At 52.7% G+C, this 20,533-nt stretch overlaps 10 protein-coding genes across 10 annotated transcripts; 4 read left to right on the top strand and 6 right to left on the bottom strand.

Annotated features, from left to right (window-relative positions):
- Positions 1-863: 863 nt before the first annotated feature.
- Positions 864-3,023, bottom strand: M409DRAFT_51613 (uncharacterized protein; the record flags this gene model as incomplete). The annotated part of the gene is made up of 1 exon (XM_033811850.1): positions 864-3,023. One exon carries the CDS (start codon positions 3,021-3,023, stop codon positions 864-866), a length of 2,160 nt encoding a protein of 719 aa, XP_033671491.1.
- A 544-nt stretch (positions 3,024-3,567) lies between these two features.
- Positions 3,568-5,225, top strand: M409DRAFT_19420 (uncharacterized protein; the record flags this gene model as incomplete). The annotated part of the gene is made up of 2 exons (XM_033804924.1): positions 3,568-4,937; positions 5,000-5,225. 2 exons carry the CDS (start codon positions 3,568-3,570, stop codon positions 5,223-5,225), a joined length of 1,596 nt encoding a protein of 531 aa, XP_033671492.1.
- Positions 5,226-5,742: 517 nt separating this feature from the next.
- Positions 5,743-6,738, top strand: M409DRAFT_19421 (uncharacterized protein; the record flags this gene model as incomplete). Its single annotated transcript, XM_033804925.1, has 1 exon — positions 5,743-6,738. The coding sequence occupies one exon, from the start codon at positions 5,743-5,745 to the stop codon at positions 6,736-6,738; it is 996 nt and encodes a 331-aa protein (XP_033671493.1).
- Positions 6,739-7,180: 442 nt separating this feature from the next.
- Positions 7,181-7,849, top strand: M409DRAFT_64282 (uncharacterized protein; the record flags this gene model as incomplete). The annotated part of the gene is made up of 1 exon (XM_033816004.1): positions 7,181-7,849. The coding sequence occupies one exon, from the start codon at positions 7,181-7,183 to the stop codon at positions 7,847-7,849; it is 669 nt and encodes a 222-aa protein (XP_033671494.1).
- Positions 7,850-9,033: 1,184 nt separating this feature from the next.
- M409DRAFT_64283 (uncharacterized protein) lies at positions 9,034-10,752 on the top strand (the record flags this gene model as incomplete). Its single annotated transcript, XM_033816005.1, has 2 exons — positions 9,034-9,366; positions 9,427-10,752. 2 exons carry the CDS (start codon positions 9,034-9,036, stop codon positions 10,750-10,752), a joined length of 1,659 nt encoding a protein of 552 aa, XP_033671495.1.
- Positions 10,753-10,846: 94 nt separating this feature from the next.
- On the bottom strand, positions 10,847-12,755 carry M409DRAFT_19424 (multicopper oxidase; the record flags this gene model as incomplete). The annotated part of the gene is made up of 4 exons (XM_033804926.1): positions 10,847-11,668; positions 11,721-12,024; positions 12,077-12,170; positions 12,218-12,755. 4 exons carry the CDS (start codon positions 12,753-12,755, stop codon positions 10,847-10,849), a joined length of 1,758 nt encoding a protein of 585 aa, XP_033671496.1.
- Positions 12,756-14,037: 1,282 nt separating this feature from the next.
- Positions 14,038-14,359, bottom strand: M409DRAFT_19425 (uncharacterized protein; the record flags this gene model as incomplete). The annotated part of the gene is made up of 3 exons (XM_033804927.1): positions 14,038-14,106; positions 14,165-14,245; positions 14,300-14,359. The coding sequence occupies 3 exons, from the start codon at positions 14,357-14,359 to the stop codon at positions 14,038-14,040; spliced, it is 210 nt and encodes a 69-aa protein (XP_033671497.1).
- Positions 14,360-14,934: 575 nt separating this feature from the next.
- M409DRAFT_51619 (uncharacterized protein) lies at positions 14,935-16,137 on the bottom strand (the record flags this gene model as incomplete). The annotated part of the gene is made up of 1 exon (XM_033811851.1): positions 14,935-16,137. One exon carries the CDS (start codon positions 16,135-16,137, stop codon positions 14,935-14,937), a length of 1,203 nt encoding a protein of 400 aa, XP_033671498.1.
- Positions 16,138-17,675: 1,538 nt separating this feature from the next.
- On the bottom strand, positions 17,676-18,240 carry M409DRAFT_19427 (uncharacterized protein; the record flags this gene model as incomplete). The annotated part of the gene is made up of 2 exons (XM_033804928.1): positions 17,676-18,083; positions 18,151-18,240. 2 exons carry the CDS (start codon positions 18,238-18,240, stop codon positions 17,676-17,678), a joined length of 498 nt encoding a protein of 165 aa, XP_033671499.1.
- Positions 18,241-18,285: 45 nt separating this feature from the next.
- Positions 18,286-19,879, bottom strand: M409DRAFT_19428 (uncharacterized protein; the record flags this gene model as incomplete). The annotated part of the gene is made up of 3 exons (XM_033804929.1): positions 18,286-18,417; positions 18,466-19,647; positions 19,700-19,879. The coding sequence occupies 3 exons, from the start codon at positions 19,877-19,879 to the stop codon at positions 18,286-18,288; spliced, it is 1,494 nt and encodes a 497-aa protein (XP_033671500.1).
- Positions 19,880-20,533: the final 654 nt, after the last annotated feature.

Raw genomic sequence — 20,533 nt, forward strand, 5'->3', positions numbered from 1 at the left:
GCTTCCATACCCAACGTCGATCCCGATGACCTGAAGTCTGGCCCCCAATGCCTCACTCTCCTGCGGATGCCTGTGGTGTGGAGGGCAAATCTATCCTGGCTTCGTACATGCCGACGAATCTGGATTGAAGCAAACTCGTTCGCCTGGAAGTATGCGGAGCCTACGTTCTATCGCCATTCTGATCGGCCTGATCTTTATGGCTTTCTTTACAGGTTGACGGCGCTCAATGTTCAGAACTTGCAGCGCCTTCATATTGGACAGGAATGCCACAATCTCAAGATGAACGATGCGATGCTTCGACTCTTCGATGGGACTAAACTGCAGGCCTGGCCACCACATCTGACAGTCACACTCGTGGCGTATCCTTCATTGTGGGAACACGAAGCTATCAAAACCTGGTTCAGTACCGTGATTAGCCACCGGAAACTACAAACTGTTCAGGACGTCGAATTCATTTTCCATATCCCTGAGCTGCAGGCTGAAACAATCGCCTTGATTCTACAGGAGTTCGAAGACACAGCGACCACCAATTGGAGTGTCGATCTTTCCGATCGCATAGGGGAGCGCTGGGTTCGTGAGTGGGGAGATGTTAAGATCGGAAGCCATTGGTCGAACAAGGTCGATATGCCATACCGTACCTATAGACTTGTTTGTCGACGTTTGGATGAAAGTAAGCGGCAGAGACCACAAACATACGACCGCGACTCGGCTTGGGACTGCTGGCATCTTGTTCCATATCGTGTGATGTATGGCAGGAGGGATAGCATGGAGCCAGATCATGGATGTGCAAATCAGCTGACCCAGAGATGGCGTGAGAGATGGGAGGAAGCAAACAGCCTGCTCAGGTTCGCCGAATGATCTACTCAAACAAGCAGAACTTCGACCTCATCGCCACCCTCCCACCATTTCCTCCTCAGATTCGTCAGACTTGCCACTCTCTCCCACGCCCCCTCGACCTTCACACTCGGAGTAACAAGCAGTCCCACGAAACTATAACTACTCAGCCCCGTGTCCGCGAGACACACAAACGCAGCGTCCATCTCGCCTTCATAGGGCAGTCCACCTCGAGCACGACAGACATATCGACTCCCTTCAGGAGCTTCTGGGTATCGAGCTGTAAGCAGGCCATCCGAAACGAGATGTTTCTCCTCCGAGAGGGTACCGTTGGGCTCGACGTAGTATGCCCGGTGGCTGTATTTATCTGCTTTCCAGCGTATTCTACAGGGCCGCATGCGAGCACGCAGGGTGATGGATGCATGCGTAATAGCGCCAAATGGGGCTGTTGCTGACTTCGGGGTACTTTCTGCAGAGATGACAGTCGCTAGAGGTGTGAACGACTTGAATGGGTTGTGGACAACTTTACGGTTCAGACACGCCCACGACCAAGATGGTGCTGTGAGTTCATCGGGAGGATACGCAAGAACTTCTTTCGGAGCCGGATTAGCCTGCCACATGAGGTCGAGAACAAGGCTCTCTTCCCAAAGGCCGGCGATATATCGCGTGCGGGAAGCTTGGGGCATCAGGGACGCAACACCAGAGATTGCGGGCAGCTTGTCGCTGGCGTAGGTGAGTTGGCGAGAAGTGTACTGCTGGACGATCATACGCCATTTTGCGCCATCGTCGACTTGGCCTAGGACGTTTGAATACAGCTGAGGATACGGAGCGAGCTGATCCTCACTCCGACGATGGGTTTGGCACTCGAAGATGATACTGCCGTGGGAGAAGTGAATGTTGCGAGTTGGGAGATGTGATTCCTGGAAGCACCACGCCCGTTTATACAAAGGCCCCTTTTGATAGGAATGGCTCCAAAAGCTCGTATACGGTGGCTGATGCAGACCCTGCTCAAGAGGAGCCGCACTCGCATATCTCCTTCTCACAGTAACGGGCACACGGGATCCCGTCTTCGGGGTCAGGAAGTCAAACTTCTGGGGAATCCAGTCTTCATCTCGCGGCCCAAGGAACGGCGTATCCGGATTCTTCGACGAACCTCCACTGATAACAACCAGTGCTTCGGAGTAGACCATTCCCATCTGCGCCGCCTCCCGTTCCCAGTCTTGGCCATCATCTTGAATGATGCAGAGCGAGTCGATCCAGAGGTATTGAATTCCTAGGTTGCGACAGACGGAGATGGCGTCTTTGAATGTTGCTGGGAGCTCGTCGATGGGTATGTCCGCTAACAGGGTGTTCATATTTCCAGTCTTGAGGGCGAAAGGGTCCCCGCCGCCCCAACAATGGCTCAGAGCGGCCCATTGGAATGCAAGGCCGGTGGAGGCTGCTTCAAACAACCGGATGTCGTCTGAAGTGTCTCCGATGTAGATCAATCGGGTCGGGGTGAAGTTGCTTGAGGAGGAATTTCTGCATCTCGGATGCTGATGCCAGCACTGATCAATGCACTCTCTGATAAAGGTCATACAGCTCGGACTCGAACTATCCGCTGCTCTCCAACCGGATGCTGTCGTAGTGGGAGCGTCCGTGGCGTTAGCTGGCAGATCTGAGTCGAGGTACAGCTCCAGATCGACTCTCGAAGTCGATACACTAGCATCCCACTCGAAGTTCCAACACTGAATCACCAGCGGCTGGCCCTGCTTGATCATGAGTCCAACACTAAGCGACAAGCCGCTTATGACATGGTGGTCCCATTTATCCGTGACGAAGCCAAAGAAGTGATCGAAGACTTCACAAAGCAGTCGACAATACGCACAATCCTTTTTCACCTTCCCCGTCTGCGGATCAACCTGTCTCGAAGCAAGAATGTCCTTCGCGGGTATGTGTTCAAGGACCAACGTGGGTATTTTGATCAACTCCTCCCGATGAGCCCATGGACGGTTCTCCCAGGGTACTTCAGGTTGACCGAATGTTCTCTCGTGGTTGAAAGGCTGGAGGTTGTTGCATGTCTGGCAAAGGCCGTTGAAGGAGGTCGACAGAATGCGTTTGAACATGTTTCCGCCGAACCGGGCGGTCTTTGTGGCTGCTTTGGCGATGCGGAAGGCATCTTGGGCGCGGACGTCGTAGATGATGTCCATGGCGGTGGTTGATGTCGATGAGTTCGTTGACGGTATCGAAGCGGAACTGGCGCTCAACTACAATCTCATAAAGCGAATTATCGCAGCTGCATGATTTTGTCTTCCAAGTCTCGCAATGCCAGCTCATCGGCGTAGGTCGGCTCTAGTACGAGTCCTGAGGGGCCTAGACGAAGCCACTGGTTCCACCTATTGCGCCTAGTGGCCTGATCCAATACTTGGCGGCTTCAAACACGGCCTCGTCTTCGGAACATATTCATGACCCAATTCGGTTGCACTCGATACAACCTCCAACAGCCTCCCAAAGCCAAAGACTGGTCCTTCTCCGAGCGCGGGACAAAAATGTGGACAAAGGAGGGCGGCTGCGCAAGGGGCCTCAGCTGCATCATGTTCATTGTTTGTGTCGACAATCCCGGGGCCACTCTTACGATTGTTCTCCGTCCTGTGATTGTTCCCACTGTTACGATTGTTCTCACTCGTCCTCAAGATTGACGAAAACATTACCATCCAGCATGTCGACTGCACTACCCACTTGGTTATTCCAAACATGGAGAAACTCTGGCTCTGGATCGGTGCAGCAGGGTTGCTCGCATTGCTGGTTTACATCTGGACCTGCATTTCCTACGACGCGGACCTCCTGCCCAAGGGCCTCGCATGGGGTGGTTACAAGCTCGGCAGCTGGTTTGTCATCCCCCGTGCGTCTTTCAGCGAGATCTGGCTCGGTCATCGCCTGTTACAGAAGGGATACGAAGACTACGGGAAACATGGCCAGCCATGGCTTGCACCCAATCGCACCTGGGACCACCAAGTCATGCTTCCGCCCGAGCATTCCAGATGGGTGGTGGACCAGCCCGACAGTGTGCTGCATCCTTTCAAGCCCTTTCTGACAGACCTCGGTTTCCTCTACTTCTTCCTCCCACCGGAGGGTTTGGGCCAGCAGTGGACTCATGACTTCAGGAAGATGGATTGGGCAGTCGTAGCGGACGACATATCCGCCGAGGTGGCTGCCTCTACTCGGCGCTTCCTAGGGAGTCGGCCTGGAGCCACTGTGTCGTTCGATTTGAACGACACATTACAGACGATCTTGTCGAATGTCGGAACCCGAGTCTTTCTGGGTCCGGAGATGGCGCAGAATGAGGAGTTTCTGAAGTTCACCATGAAGAGGATGTTTGGGTATATTCTCCCTGCATCTCTCTATCTCCGGACTATCACGCCATTATATCTCCAGTACTACTTGTTGTGGCCTCTTTTTCAGCTACCAGTCCGGTACTACGAATGGAGAGTTCGGAGGTCTCTACGTCCTATTATCAAAAGCTACCTCGCCGCAGCGCAAACCGCTAAAGACGAAGGCAAAGAGTTGAAGGCGCCCACGATCCTCGAGACTATTGCCCGTATCGCGGTCGAGTCCCCTGATCCCAGAGACCATCGACCCGATAAACTCACCCGTCGAGTACTCATGTACAGCTTATTCGAGGGACTCAACGTCGGCATTCAGGTACTCGCTACCATCGCCATCAGCACTTTGCCACTTATCCTAATCGACGGCCCAGACCTCTGGAATCGTCTACGCGCCGAAGCTGAAGCTGTCCAGGCCACGGGACCGTGGACAAAAACCTCTGTCAGCCGTCTCGTCCTTCTGGACAGTGTCTTACGGGAAGGCGCACGCTTGACACCCGTCAAAGTTCGTAACATCGAGAGAATGGTCGCCGCAGAGGAAGGCGTCACCTTACCTAACGGGCTGCATGTGCAGCGCGGAGTGGCCGTTGGCCTGCCAAGCAGCCAAATCCATACCGACGACCAATTCTATCCAGATGGCGAGAAGTTCATTGCAGACCGATTCGTGGGGAAAGAAGGAGAGACTTTCGCGAGTGTGAGTCAAACATACCAAGTCTTTGGTATTCGGGGAAAACACGTTTGGTGAGTTGATACATCGATAAGATGGTGATGGTGAGATTTTTCTAACAGGCATGTACGAGCAGTCCAGGGAGATTCGTCGCCGCACACCTTGTGAAGGTGTTTTTTGCGTACCTGGTCCTTCATTACGACTTTGACCAGCTGAAAAAACAGCCAGGGGGCTTGTGGATTTCGGATCACTACTTCCCGAGTACTGTCACTGTGACATGTCGACGACGGGAACAAGAGGGTGATGTGAAGGGGAAGTCTGAAGAACACGATCTTGTGACTGGGAAGGAGAAAGCGGCTTGATGGACTGAGACGATCTTTCTCAAGATGTGCTTGTAGACAGAATTGCAGTCACAGAGAGCGAAATAGTGGTCCTTCTCTCGCAGCAAAGAGTCAAGAAGAACAAAAAATCAGGTTCAATGTCCATCTCCAGTCTCATGACCCAGTTCCCAATCTAATTTCCCTCACGTCAAGTAAATACGCAAGTAAGGAGTGAGGTAAATTCACTTGACATATAAAGTTTGCGCTAGCCATAGCACGCGCAATGCCACTGTCTAAGCCGCTGGGAGCAACATCCACTTGACTGTTTCGTGAGCATCCCTAAGATATTCTCTGGAAACATCTTGTTCAGTAGGACGACTATCAGGCTGTACGTGTTCGTTTTCGTCCTATGCGGAAGCCTATAGCGGATGTCGGAAACTGAAGGCGGTGTCCACAAATGGAAGGGCTTCTAACATAAAACCTGAAAAGGACAGACGCTGTCTTCCAGAATCTGGTGAACTTCACACTACAGTCTTCTCAGATCTCATCGATAGCCGCGATGCCTGGCTTTTTATCCTTACCCAGTGAGCTCCGCGACATCATACTGGACTACGTCGCTCGGGGAGACAAAATGGTACTGCAATGTACTACGCACCCTCCGCGCTTGCTTCCCAGCTCTGGCATGTTCCTAGCCTCAAAGCAGCTTCATATCGAGTATCAAGAAATCCTGGACAAGGTGGACCGTTCGAACATCAACGCATACCACATTCGCTATGAGGTCTTCCTGCATGAAACGAACCACGCAATCAGCCGAGACCTACCTGCGATCATCAAGTTCGCAGAAGATCTCTACATTGATCTTATCTACGACTGCTCCGGGCTGGACATGACACCAGAGTTGGATCCGCTCGCCTGTACGAGCAGCACCATGGCATGGCCGAGGAGCAGAAGTGTTCGAAACCAATTCCTCCAGATTCGGCGGAATATGTGCGAACGCTTTATCCTACAAGGAGCTCGTTATCACGAAGATCTGGCACTGAAGCGTCTTGCTGTCCACATCTCCTTTCGAGGCATTCCTTCCCAAGAAGCCGGAGTTGCCGCCATGTTGATGCGTTTGGGAGCTGAACTGAGCCAGGCCTTGATTCACAGTGTACCCCAGAGTGTGGTCTCTGCGTCTGTACTAGGACCCGGCGGTGTTGGCCATTATGTGGGGAGGAGATACAAAACCACGACATCGACCGCTCGCATTCGCAGAGGAGTGCTGTACACTGGTGGCATTCCTGAGTGGGCAGAGCTGCTGACAGAGCGCAAGGCCACACGTTCGGTCTCTTTGGAGTTGGTCGCCAGAGACCGCAAGAGAGATACGGGCGAGCAGACCGAAATGCACAAAGCTATTAGTCGCGCTCAAATCAAGACCGATGTCGATTGGTGGGTGAATGAAAACAAACAGGCCACGCCATCGAGAGAATCAGACAGCGTCTCCCTTCGCCAACAATCTCGTGAGATCTTGTCAAACCCTTTTGCGGTTTTGGAGGAATCATGTGGAGGCGAATAACAGTCGCAAGTCTTGCGGTTATGAGAAGATCTTGCCGCCAGTGGCGATTCGACACTTTTTTATATTGTATCCGTAAGGGATGTGGAATCTCGATTTTGGCGATTCTGAACCAGCAGTAGCTCAGATTCAAAGGACTGTCACCTGCAGAGTTGATGAATTCCTGAACAAGACAGTGCGAAACTCCTCGATGTTGAAGAGGATCGGCTGCTCTGTCTTGATTTTTTGCATATTGTCGTCCACGGGTGTCGTTGTGTGGTGCAAGGATTGGGAACCGAAGTGATGTCACAGGAGATTCACTTGCGTCGTCTGTGCCCGCGTTACGTAGATCCTCGTCGTTTTAACCTCACGCGACAGTTGAACAACATCTACGCCTTCTGCTCATTTACATCCTTTCCTATCTTTACAATCCGATTTCATGTCCTCTCCTGTTCCAATCCCACCAATGTCTGTCGATACCCGCAATTGGATCGCTCTAAAAGGCATCGCCCTGGCGGCGACGTTCTCTATCGCCAACTCGCAATCGACCACCTCCCTCTTCTTCATCCCCTCGCTCCTCCGCCCCCTTCAGACAGCCGGAACAGGCTCCAAAACGCCCTCTCGACCATCCTCCAGCCTCCGCATCCCGACCCTTGCCAGCGAAGAATCCGGTCGCCTAACACCCCAACCACAAGAAAACAAGGTCTTCAACTTCTCCCTTGGCACCTCAGGCACCTACAAAGCTGTCGCGCAACAGTTCGCGCTCTTCGACAGCCTCAATTTCAGTATCTGCGTGCCGATCGAGATCTTCGTCATCTCCGTCTTCAGCATCGCAGCGTACCGAGCACGAAACGTCAATAATGGAGTCTGGACGCAGTGGGCTGCTACAGCAGGCGTAGTTGCATCGATATTCCCATATACGGGTGCACTGATGGCACCCTTGGTGCACAAGATCAAGAGGCTGGGTGGCGATGAGGAGAAGATTGAGCCGTACGAGGATGCGCCGATTGATCGCGAGGCAGAGAAGAGCAATACTGTGGAGTTTGTGACCAAGTGGGGATATCTCAATGCTGCGAGAGCCGCGGTCATGTATGCGGCTACTGGGCTGGGATTGTATGCTTTCGCCATGGAATGAAGAACTGCATTTGGTTGAGATCAAGAGTTGGGCGATGGGAAACGAGAGAATGCCCATCGGCGTCCTTGCTGGCAAGGAAGACGGAGGGAATGGCTTTGTCGAGCCATGAGACATTCGAGTTGTCCAACGATTCTGTGAGCCAGTCCAGGAGCGCTGCACCACTGCACATGTATTCTACTTCTATGGAGATGAGGCTATTCACTTCGACATATGTATTCAGATCTACCTCAATCTATCACGCTGGACCGACTTCCAGGAACTGAAACATTCAGCAGACCATGGCTAATAAGTCTCGGCGTCTCAAGTACATTCACCACTCCGACAGATTATCCTGCGAGATTCGCACACGACTAAAGCAACTACTTCGAAAGCAGCCCAGAGTTCCCCTGCTACATTCGCAATCATTCTGCTACCAGACCGACAAATGTACTTGTGACTGATTCGACGCTCTTTCCGAGCCTCATTCTCGAAAGAACAGCCTGACTAGGCCCATCTTCCGACGGCCAAACCCCACCAACATGAATTCTGCATCAGCACTACGTACTGCGCACGTGCAAAGTACCAAACTAGCCGATGCTTGGAGCCGATAAGCATCTGACCAGTGTCAAGCTTGCATGCCTCTATCTTCTCCTCACCTCCCCAGGACGAGGAAGGTTATCTTGAAAGTGGGTCTGCACGACGCCACCGCCGGGCGGCCAAACCTCACTCTCCAAAAAGGGCTAATCAAGAAAGCGTCGCTACTGTGTCGATTTTGACAACGATGGCCATGCCACGGATAAGTCCCGAGAACAAGAGTGCACAAATTCAATCTATCGTTGAGGCGTTCCCAGAGTTAACTCTACTCGACGAAATATCAAGGCAAAGCTCATATAAATGATGTACCGCCTTGCGCTAGTTACATGTACTTGCTTCGCTGGAGAAGTGATCGTCCCTGCATTGAACGAGGGTTACGCAACACGCCGCCTACGCTGTGACCAAGCAATCGCTTGGAGAAGAAGCCATGCGGCCGTCATGCACGTTGCCTATCTTCTCGCAGACGAAGTCTCGTGGGAAAGATAGGCAGTTGGCTTTGTTCCTACTGAAAGTAAAGGACATGTACTTGACTTCACCTCGTCTCAGAACCTCGTCTCCCAACATCCAGACATACACTTCTAGTTGATCTGCATTGTTGCTTCACCACGACCATGGCATCGGCCGAACAAGCCCTGGCCATCCAATCCGGTCACATCGACAACACCCTCGTCCCCGGGACCGTACATCTCGTCGATATCGATCATACCCTGCATACGAAACACTCTCGCGCCCACAAAGACATTGTCCTCGTGCCCACACCCAGCGACGACCCCAATGATCCGCTCAACTGGACGCCGAGGCGGAAGTTGCTGTCCCTCGTCTGCATGTGCGTTTATGTATGGTTCACGGGGATCTGCAACAGCGTCGTCTACAGTGTCTTGGTGCCGCTCAGCGAGGCTAATGATTTGAGCGTTGCGGACCTCAATGCTGGGACGGGTTATCTTGTGAGTTTTGTCTTACCTCGTAGGCAACCGTACCAGCACGCGAGTACTGACCAATTCTAGTTCCTCCTCTGCGGCTGGGGTCTCCTCTTCTGGCAGCCTTTCGCTCTACAGTACGGCAAGAGACCCACATACCTCATCTCCACCGCCGCGACCGTCGCCCTCACCCTCTGGGGCCCCTACGCGAAAGGCAATGGGCAATGGATCGCCAAGTCTGTGCTCTCTGGCTTCTTCGCAGCGCCTATCGAAGCCTTGCCAGAGATATCGGTTTCGGACGTCTTCTTCAGCCACGAACGAGGGACATACATGGGCGTGTATGCCTTCGTGCTTGCAGGCAGCAATTTCTTTGCACCAGTCATCTGTGGGTTCATCAACGATGGGCAAGGATACAAGTGGGTGTTCTACTACCCGGCCATCTTCGCGGGTGTAGCTTTCCTGTTCTTGCTGTTCTTCATGGAAGAGACGAATTATGATCGGAAGACGGTTGGGTTGGTGGAGAAATCAGATGGAGAGGAGTCTCCTGCTGAGCCGGTGGTCGAAGGTGAAGAGAAGAAAACCCCTACGGCAGAGAATACCCTTCCCTCGGACATCGAGATTGGGCGCGCTTACACCCCCAAGTCGTTCATGCAGAAGCTCGCGCCCTGGGACCCTCAAGCCACACACCCCCAACGCATGCCCTACCGCGCGGTTCTCTCTCTCCGCCTACTTTCCTGGCCCGTCATCTTCTACGCTGGCTTTTCCTACGGCTCCTACCTAATCTGGTTCAATGTACTCAACGCCACTGCCTCCCTTATCCTAGGCGGCGCCCCATACAACTTCTCCACCTCAATGGTCGGCCTGTCCTACGTCTCCTGCTGTCTCGGTGTCATCGCCGCCAGCATCTACACAGGATACTTGTCCGATTGGATGACGATTCGGCTGGCGAGAAGGAATGGAGGCATCATGGAACCCGAACAGAGACTTTGGGGCTTCGCGCTTTGCCTCGTCGTCTTACCAGCAAGTCTCCTCCTCTGGGGCGTCGGCGCAGCTCACCACATCCACTGGTTCGGCCTCATCGTCGCCATGCTCGGCACCTCCTTCTGCAATGCCTGCGGCATCACCCTCAGCGTGAACTACCTCGTCGATTCATACCGCGAGATTGGCGGTGACGGCATGACGACGGTGATCATCGTGCGGAATACGATGAGTTTTGCGATTGGTTATGGGATTACGCCTTGGTTTGACAACCTGGGGGCGCAGAATTGTTTCATATCCGCGGCGTTCGTGGGACTCGTGGCTTGTGCGGTGTTCTTGCCCGTCATTTGGGTGGGGAAGAGGTGGAGGGAGGGGAGTCGGGAGAAGTACTGGGCGTTGGTGGAGAAGCATGTCGGTATGGGAATGGTGCATTGAGGGAAAGAAGGATGGATCGAGGATTTGAACCATTCGTCGCGCGCATTGTCATCACTTGATCCTCACTGGCGGTGGTCTATAGACTCTTTTCCTCTCACAGCCCCGAATCCATTTTCCTCCAATCCGCCCCCTCATAGTAGTCACTCCAAGCCTCACACTCCTCCCCAAAGCCCCTCCCATCCAGCCCCTTGATCTCCTCCGGTGCCTCCAAAAACTGCACACCAAAGCCCTCGTTAATGTGCCACGCAATGTGACAATGCATCAGCCACGCTCCCGGGTTATCCGACCGATACGCGATCGCGAGATACCCATTCCCATAAATTGTCGAGGTATCCCTCCTCGTCGGCGACTCGAAGTTCAATTTGGTCATATTACCCTCCCACGTCGTATTTCCTTGGCCGAGCACGAAGAAGTCGTGCCCGTGGAGGTGGATCGGATGTGGAATGGCGGAGATGGTCGTGTTGGGTGGTTGTTGGATGAGCCAGTAGTTCCAGGCTCCTGAGGGAGCTGTCGGTAGGACGTTGTACAATGAGGGAAGGGCTTGAGTGGTATTCGAGTGGATGTAGGAAAGCGTGGGTTCAGACCAATTGACATCGATTGTTTGGCCCAGCGCCCAGACGACCATGGAGTCGTTGTTGGAGTAATCGGTCACGGCGTGAGTTGTGTTGACTTGGAGGGTGCCCAGTTGTTGCTTTGGGGGCACTGTCTGAGGCCAGTAAGGAGTTAGTGGGGTAGGTTCAAGGCAGTCTGTGGGCTCGGGAAAGGCTGTGCTGTTTGGAGTTCTCGTGGGTAAACCCGAGTAGGACCAGATGGCTCGACCGTGCCAGTCATTATTGTTGCGGCATTCTTTCGCGACTTCAGTGCGGAACCAATAGCTTGCTGGTTGCTGATTTGCCGTGATGATCACATCGTATCTCTGCAAGGAGGATCAGCATCTGGATTCGACGTCTTTGCCATATTCTACGCACCTGGCCTGCCCCAAGGAAGATCCACTCCACAAAGATGGGTTTGATGGGTACAAAGTCCGCAGCAATGATCTCCATTCGATGCCCGTCCAACGAGACATGCATGTAGTTATCCACGGACATGCTGATAATTCGCAGACGGTATCGATTGCCTTGCTCGATAGTGACTTGGTTATATGTCCCTGTTCCATTCGCACTCTCGTTCGTCCCATTGACGAGCATGTTGTTGGCCGCAGGTGGCTTGCCGATCGTCTGTATGGCCTGAATGGCAAGCGAACTTGCTTGCCAGGCTGTGCGGTAGTACCACCTTCACAATAATGTTAGAAATGAAAGGCTGCTGCGGGTAACGGTTCACTCACTCATTGACAGGGTAAGGTCCCAAATCGATATCATAGTTCGCAGTCGCCGGACCATCGAACACAATCGGTCCTGCAACGCCATCCCCGTATTGTGCTGACATAGATCAGTTTTGGTCGCTTCTCATGAATCAAAGAGCTCACCAGAAAAATGCGAATGATACCACCCAGTCCCGAACTGAGTCACATTGAACACGTACGTTCTCTCTTTGCCAGGCGCTATAGGGCACTCCGCAACACCAGGCACCCCATCAGCGGCGTTCGTGTCCAACTGCCTGACGCCATGGAAGTGTATCGTAGTGCCATTATCCTGCATGCTGTTCTTGACATGTACGATCATTTGATCTCCCCATGCCGCTCGCAGAGTTGGTCCAGGGTATTGACCGTTGACCAGCATGCAGATTCGTGCACCGTGGTCATCTGGGTTGCAAGTGCTGTTCGTAATCTCAAGGCTGTACTCGACCGTTTTGCCTGTGGCTGGATGGTATTGATCGAAGTCGTCGTTGATGCTGAAGCCGTTGTCCCAACATCCACGGTTCAGGCTGCTATGAGCGCAAGTCGGCGTTTGTGTGGAGGAGGACGTCGTGTTGAGAGCATGTGAGACGGGTGTTGGAACAGCGTTGGTGGCCAAAGTGAGGAAAAACTGCACCGTCAAAAGTGCTCTCCATGCGGTTATCGACATGGTTGCTCTCGAAGTGACCGACGGCTTTGCAACGTCAGTCCGTCTTGTTGATGTGCTTCCTTTTATCCATGATGCCGCTGCCAGAGACCTTACAGCCTCGTCAAACTACGTAATTGAGTCGTCGCCAGCATCACCATCAGAACAGGCTCATCGTCACCGTTTGGCCATTGCCGCGAACTCCGCTGAGGGCGAACCTATCAAGCATGAGACCTTCCACACAATTTCTGGTCCATAAACACTGAATATCGTTCAATCCTGATGAACAGTCGGTGCATGATAGCTTTTCGGGCCCGAATGAATGATCACATGCGACTCGATTTGCGTGCGATGTCCGTGCGATGGAAACGGCGGATAGTGCGGGCAAAAGTCTCAAAGACAAGCCGAAGACGTTGGAAACTATGCCAGGGGCTCTCACGTTGCACATTGACCAACCCAACACCCCCTTCCTCTTCCCATCCACAGATCCGGAAAAGCATGGAAACTTTCCTCCGTGTAATGTTTGTCGTCTTCTCGCGCACAACAGCCTCGCCATTAGCTCACAAGGCTGCAAGATAGCTCGACTATTGGTAAGAAGCTCTCTCTCGTCAAGCGCTAACATGTACCTTCCACCGTCAATAACCCATAGATAGTCTCATCACCTTGAAAAGAGCCGGGTGCCATGGCTTGTACTGCGTACATGTGGCAGAATCATGACAGCGATAAGCCCGAGAAACCCATCTTCAAGGAAATCACCGACCATATACAGAGGATGTTCCAACAAGCGCAGAGCATGGTCACCGACGAGCAGGGAAATCCGAAGGACTTTGGCCCTGACGAAAAATGAGCTGCTGATGGCTTTTCGGATCTTATCTTCGGTGGAACATGAGCTTTTGCATCTAGTCCATATTTTGTATTGTAGTATTCAGGGGAGTTGTCTTAGAAACGTCAGGCAAATGTAAACTTGAATGTAATTCGTCGTGCAAGTGAATTCATTGTCGATCGTTACCTACATAGGAAGTTGCCAAATACCAACATTAGAAAAGAAAACAAAGACTAGAAGCTTGCTTTAGTGTAAGCCTGTTGTGTCTAGCTAGTACCTCTATGGCCGCGCGTTTATTGCCTCGTTCGCTTTTGCGGAACATCCACCACACTGGTGTACAAAATTTCCACCAGCGAACTTAACCAACTCAACTGGACCAACAAACGGTCTATATTTCCCCCCTTTCTAACATAACCGCTGTGCCTCCACCCAAACCCATTTCCACCGCAACATTCCCCTCCAATCCTAACCCACCATTACTCTCTACGAACAACTGGCAAGTCCTGCCCCGATCGGAGTGCACCCATTACCAGCAGTATTGCACGGATTTGTCTAGCAACAAAAATCAGCTCCACTGAACCCTCTCGCTCATAAACACAACCGAACTCACCGAGACGCAAGCGAAATTCCCTTCATCGCCGTTATTGGCCCAGCAGACTCCATAGTCGCCTCCTTTGGCAAGCTCGCAGTTCTAGGGAGATTAGAAGAAGGACACTGGAAGATTGGAGAGAGAGCGAGGACGTACAAACCATGCGAGGGAGCCTGAGGCTAGGCTGAGGAGGGTGGTGAGGAGGGTGAGTTTCATTTTTGGGTGGGGAGGTGTGTGGACCGTTCTGGAGATCGTTTGCCTGGATAGGAAGTTGTGGGTGGAGAAGGACAGATCTAGAAATGCAGGTTTTATAGGCGTTTGGTGAGTTCTTGCAGCCTGAGGTTCTCTAGCTTATCAGCGCACTTTAGAGCAGTCGAATTCGTGTTCGAAAAAAAAAAAAAAAAAGAAATCGACTTCGCATCGCCGTCGTTCCATTGGCGATGTTCCTCGTTTTCGGACGAGTCTTTGGATTCTGCGAATGGGCGTAGTGTCGGCTCGGTGCAACACGCGCGTCCGTGTTGGGAACTTCCGCAAGGCTACGGCGGTGTGTGATTGGATTGGTAATGTTCTGTAGGAGGTGAGTAGGCCGGTATTTCTCCATCTTAGGCTGTAGAGGCTAGGCAATCGTCAGCCTCCACGCGGGAGGCGAAACACGTGGGCGAGAACCATAGTCATTCAAGCGCGAATCTTGAGGTAACGATCGATCCAGGATCGTGTAGAACTGGAAATCTCAAATTGGTATCTATCCTCTATAATCCCAGGCCCAAAACTCCCGCAAAGTGCAAGACAATCTATTCAAACTCCACCCAAACCAACGGCGTGTTATAAACCGCTCCATAGCTCTCTTTCTCAAACTGCTGCGTCCAACTGATGTAAATTCCTTTCTCACTGGCATCCCCGCTGGGCAACAGCGCCGGATGTGCTTGCAGACTGTATCCACCGATGGGATCATCCCCATTCTTGCCCTGGAAGATGAGATACGGCTCAATCCATGGCCCCTCGGGTGCTGGAGCGGTGGACATGTAGAAGTCGGCGGAGGCGGAGATGGCTTGTTGGCCAATCCAGATGTAGGATTGGTAGGCGGTGGAGTAGTAGAAAGTGCCTTGGCCGCCGGCGCCGGCGTTGGGGATGATGGCAGAGGTGTCGTTGATGCCTGGCATGGTGGACGTCCAGGCGCCGTTGACGTGGTATTGGTAGGTAGAGCGGTCTTCGACAGAGGAGGTCGGGACTTTGGCCAGGACAGTGCCTTTGCTTGCGTCCGTTTGTCCGTAGAGGTAGAGGGTATTGTCGCGGACGACGCTGCCGTATTGACCGAAACCGATCTCGCCTTCTTTCCAGAATTGAGAATCCACGACGCTGACGGTGGGCAGGGCGTTGGGGTCTAAGCCTGGAGTATACGATGTTTTGTACAGTGTATGGGCTGGCTCAGCGTTCAGGCTGGTCAACTCCCGCAAGTGGGATTTGGCAATCCAGGTATAGCCGGTCGCGCCCCCGTCCATTGCAGAGTCAGTAATGACGGGCGGCTGGTCCGGCCATATCGCCCATCGGCTGCTATCGGGGCAAACGCCATTCGTAGGACATTCATCTTCTAGCACTTGGAAGTACGTGTTCAAGCTGTATGCGTTGTTCCCGTACATCTTCAAGATGTTGTTCGATCCAGACGAACCAGCGCCGACAGCTCCCGTCTCAAAGTGAGGCCCGCCTTTGGTCATGTCCATGTTCGTCCAGCTTGCAGTGTTGGTGACGAGTGGCAAACTGCACTCGTCCTTGCCAGCGTCGTACAGAGTGGTGTCTCTGCAAGTCCACAGTGCTCGGCCGCCTACTCGCGATGACCCGCACGAGTCGCGGCTTAATGAGGGATCTGTTACATTGGCCGCATAGTTTGTGCTTTTGACCTTGGGCCTTACTTCCGCTCTGGGCAGAAGTCGTTGTGGCAAAGGTGCTGAAAGTGCTTGGACAGCCAGGCCGGCAACGAGAAGAATCGTGTTAATCATGATGTGGTCCGAGAAAGAAAGTCGTGAAAAAGTCCAAGCTCCAAAGAAAGTTGTCGCTCCCCGGGTACTGATAACGTATACGTTGGCAGGCTGCGAACGAAGAAATCAAAGGCTGACGTCGGGTCTCCGCCCAGAAAGGCTGTAATGTTGGAATGTCCGGTTGAAGGAGGTTGAAACACACGGGGACCGGCCTCGTGCGCGCTGCAGCCTTTCGAAGTCGTGGCTGTATTTCTAAAGAAAAGTCGTAATGACGGTACAGATGGTTGGTATTGTGGTTAGGAAGTGACTGTGTTGCCAGAAATGGCGTGCAACGAGTGACAAGAAAAGCGTGATAATGTACCAACAACCAAAAAGAGAGAGAAGCAACACACAATGGTCAGGAAACACACAGAGAGCAGTATGCAAGGAAGAGGCCGAGTGCTTGCATGCAGAGGGCGGAGTATTGTTTTGTTCGACCTGCTCGAGACGCTAAAGCCCAAAACGGCAAGCAGGCGAATCCTTAGGGGGCCAATGCAGGAGGCTCGGGCGTGAAGTGAGACGAACCAACGTTTTTTTGGGGCTTGCTGTCTACCCACCAACAATAGCTTCCACAGCCTTTTGAAACAGGAGCGGCGCCGCCATTCTTGTAACAGCGGTTTCTTTTTGCAGTGGATGGCCTAGAAGTCGACCATGCTCATGCAGACTTCTCACATGTGGCGGTCGCAGCTCTCTTGGACGAACACCTCTTGCAATTCCGCTGGCAACAGCAAAGGTCGTCCGGAAGGCCGGTTCAGTTCACCGTGCACACGTGCTTTGATCATCATGCTGCAGGCCAAAGACATGCCAGCAAGTTCTTTGATCCTCTGGCTCGTGACAGCCTCAAATGCCAACCTCTCAGCAAAATGACCCTGCCTTTCACCAAATGTCAGCTGCCTCTCGTCACACATACATTAGGTAACATCCAGCACACTCATGCGCGTCCTTTCTTCTGCTTTTTTTCTTTCTCAAGACTCCGGCAACATCCCAAAGGCGCTTCTCTCCCCAACGGCGTGACGTGTGTGTACAAAACGCTGAACCCGCTAGCCCGTCCACGCGTAGATCTGATACAGGGGGTGGAACGTCGGGCTGACAAGCCAGCGCATAAAACCCACTCTGGCAAACAATTGCGCGGCTTTCTCACCAGCGCGAAAGAATTTTTCCTCGTATTGTGACGATTGGCGTGTTGGACTTATGAAGAGTGAAGTCTGGTCGAGTGGTCAGGGACATCCCAGCTTTCGTTTCCAGCGCGATCTGAAACAGGGATTCCCTCCTTCGGCAGTTGGCGGCAACCCGGGCGCTAGCGGGTACGTTGGCGCTTGTTCCTGAACTAAAATGTTGATGGACGATGCGTGACGTCTCTGTTCAACGTTTGGATGGCGATGGTGACGTCTCTTCATAACGTCTGTCGTGAACAGCAACGATGGTATCGTGATTCGTACGCCAGAGATGAGATTACACTTATGGTAGGAAGGAAGCGGTACCCGTACACCCATCCAACTCCCAACTCCCAACACTCAACCTCATTGCTCCCCAACTCTTCCCTCCCCTCTCCTCTTCCACCAATTCCAAGCCCACATACTATACGTATACGTCTCAGCCGTGGCAATGATTCCGATCCCCAGATACACGACCGCTTTGACGGTCGGGCTGGCTCCCAGGTCTTTGAAGCTGAAGGAGGGGATTTCCGGTGTATCTTCTTCGCGCTTGGTCTTTGGGTTTGGTTTTGGAGATGTGCTGTAGAGTCGTTTTGATGAGAGGCGGGGAGTCGACCTGGGAAAGTGGGCGAGTTGGCGGGTGAGGAGGAGGGTCATTTTTGTCTTGGTTGCCGGTTGCAGGTTGATTCGTGTGTTCGCGTCAAGGGTGGTGGTGATGTATTTCTGCGTGAAGCTGGTATGCTGCTTGTATGCTTGGTAGGCTATGCGTGGTATCTACTTGATATATCAGTTCTGTTCTCAGCTTTCGTGTTCGTATAGCTCATGTGTCACAGATCGGCACCCGGCCACCGGGTTCGCATTTCTTTCTGAAGGCAGCCCGAAAATCCCCGATGAACAGGTCAGCAGGTATGTGCAACATAGAAAGAGTCATTATGATTGAGTAGAGTAGATATGTCGTGTGGACCAAGTCTAGTTATTATAGCTTTGCCGGCGCCGGTGTGATGGCGAACAACTTATTGAACATGTTGGTCGGATCGTACTTGGCTTTGATCTGCTGCAACCGCTCATAGTTCTCGCCGAAGATGTCTTTCGAAATCTCATCGTATTGCTGTTTGGTGTTAGTAAGGATTGTTTAGAACTCGTGTTTCAGACTCACATCATAGTTGCCGTACAGCATCACGGCACCCTTATGGCCTCTCCTCCCCACAACACGCTCAATACCCTTGCCAGGCTCCTCACCATGAGCCTGAAGTTCCTCTTTGAACAAGTTCGAAACGTCTCGAGCCCATTGCCTGCAGGCCTGGTCGTTCTCCTTGCTGCCCCATGTCGGCATAACCAAGCCGTTGAGATGGTAGCCTCGGTTTGCGTAACTGCCGGCATCAAGTTCAGTCACCTTGACGGGATCGTACAGCTCCCATGCGATCAAGCTCGGTGCCGCATCTTGATTCGATCCGAGGAATTCATCGTATTTGGCAATGACGTTGCTCACGAATTCTGCTCGAATTGGGAGGACAAATGCGGCGCCTTTCATGCTGCTTCGCATGCCGATGACGGCTGGGACCAGGTCGTTGACCTTGGGGTATGGCTGCATCGCGGCTGTGTTTTGAAAAGGTCCGATGTCATAGAAGCCCTTCAGGACTTCCTTGGCCTCTTCTTCCGTACCGAAAAATGAGAATAATACGAGGATCATGGTGTGACCCTCTGCAGGGGGCGGCTTTGCAAGTGCGAGGAGTGAGCCACATCGGCCTTTCGCTTTGGTCTCAGGACCGTTGGGACCGTCTTTCACGGTGTACAAATCGTTTGCTGTAGCAACGATCTTCTCGATATTGTCAGGTGTGGGAGGAAAGACCATCATGCCTGCGAAGACTTCGCCTTGTGGGTACGCTTGCAGAACGAATTCGGTGGTCACCCCAAAGTTCTGTCCCGCTCCTAGCAAAGCCCAGAACAAATCCGCATTCTGATCTTTGCTCGCTTTGGCGATATCTCCGTTGGCAAGCACCACAGTAGCACCGACGACATTGTCGATGACGAGACCACGGGAGCCTGTAAGATGGCCGTAGCCGCCGCCAAGAGTAAGACCGCCAACGCCAGTGTCTGCGACAGTGCCTCCTACGGTTGCCAATCCATGCTTCCAGGCTGCTTGATCAACGTCGTGCCATAGAGAGCCACCTTGGACGTGCAGTAATTGCTTATCGGCGTCCACACTGACGTTACGCATCTTGCTAAGATTGATCAGTACTCCGCCGTCGGTGCTGCTGGCGCCTGCGGTGGAGTGACCGCCGCCCTTGACAGCGAGATCCAAATCGTGCTCGGTCGCATATTTCACAGCGATGGACACCTTCTCAATGTTAGCGAAGATCTCTCTATCAATTTTTCTTACATTTGCAGACCTCCTCCGCTGTGGTTGGCACAACAGATACCCCAGCAGGCTTCTCTGCTGCTCTCGACCATCGTTCGACTGTGGCTGAGTAGCCATCGTCTGAAGGACCAAAGACTTGGGCACCAGTTCCTGAAAGGAGCTTCTTCAGCGAATCGACGTCCGACGCAGTGGCATTCTGCTTAGCACCCATGTTGTATTCTTGCAGCAGGGACCGAGATATGATGTGGAGTAGTACGAGATGAACGCCTCCCAAAATACTGCCACAAGGCGGAGTCTTAAATGTGTTAGCTGAGATTCAGCCTGTGAGACAATTAGTCGTACGTCCATGGAGGCAGGCGTCGCATTGGACTTGGTCAGCTGAGAAGTCTGGGCTTACATATACTTGGCAGGATGCCTCACTCGTCTAGCGTTTACGCACGAATCCGGTGCAAGAAGCGAATGCTAAAGCGAGGCCGTGTTTATAGTTGAGGTGTGCGGGCGGCGAAAGTTGCTGTCAGTCTCAAAGGGGAGGTTGAGATGAAGCTATCCACAGCTCTTCGAAGCGAGCTGAAACTGGGTCTGCGGGTCCGCTGTTTCTTCGCAAGAAGTGGCTGTGAGCTGTCAGCGAGTCTCGCAAGCGTAGCTTTCCAAGAGGAACGGCTGGACAGTAGGTATGGAATCATGCAAGGAATCCTACACGTCAAGTCATCCTGCCAGGTTCCTCCAACTCGTGTTGGTAGGGCTGCAAAGCTCGTGGACAACTCTGGCCCCAACAGTCAAGGCCCTAATATGACGCTCTAACCGAGACGACGTATTATCACTGAGCAGGTGAGGCAGTGCGAGAAGTATCCATGTCTAGGATCAA

The sequence above is a fragment of the Zasmidium cellare genome (assembly GCF_010093935.1).
Source record: "Zasmidium cellare ATCC 36951 unplaced genomic scaffold M409scaffold_7, whole genome shotgun sequence".
Classification (NCBI taxonomy): Eukaryota; Fungi; Ascomycota; class Dothideomycetes; order Mycosphaerellales; family Mycosphaerellaceae; genus Zasmidium; species Zasmidium cellare.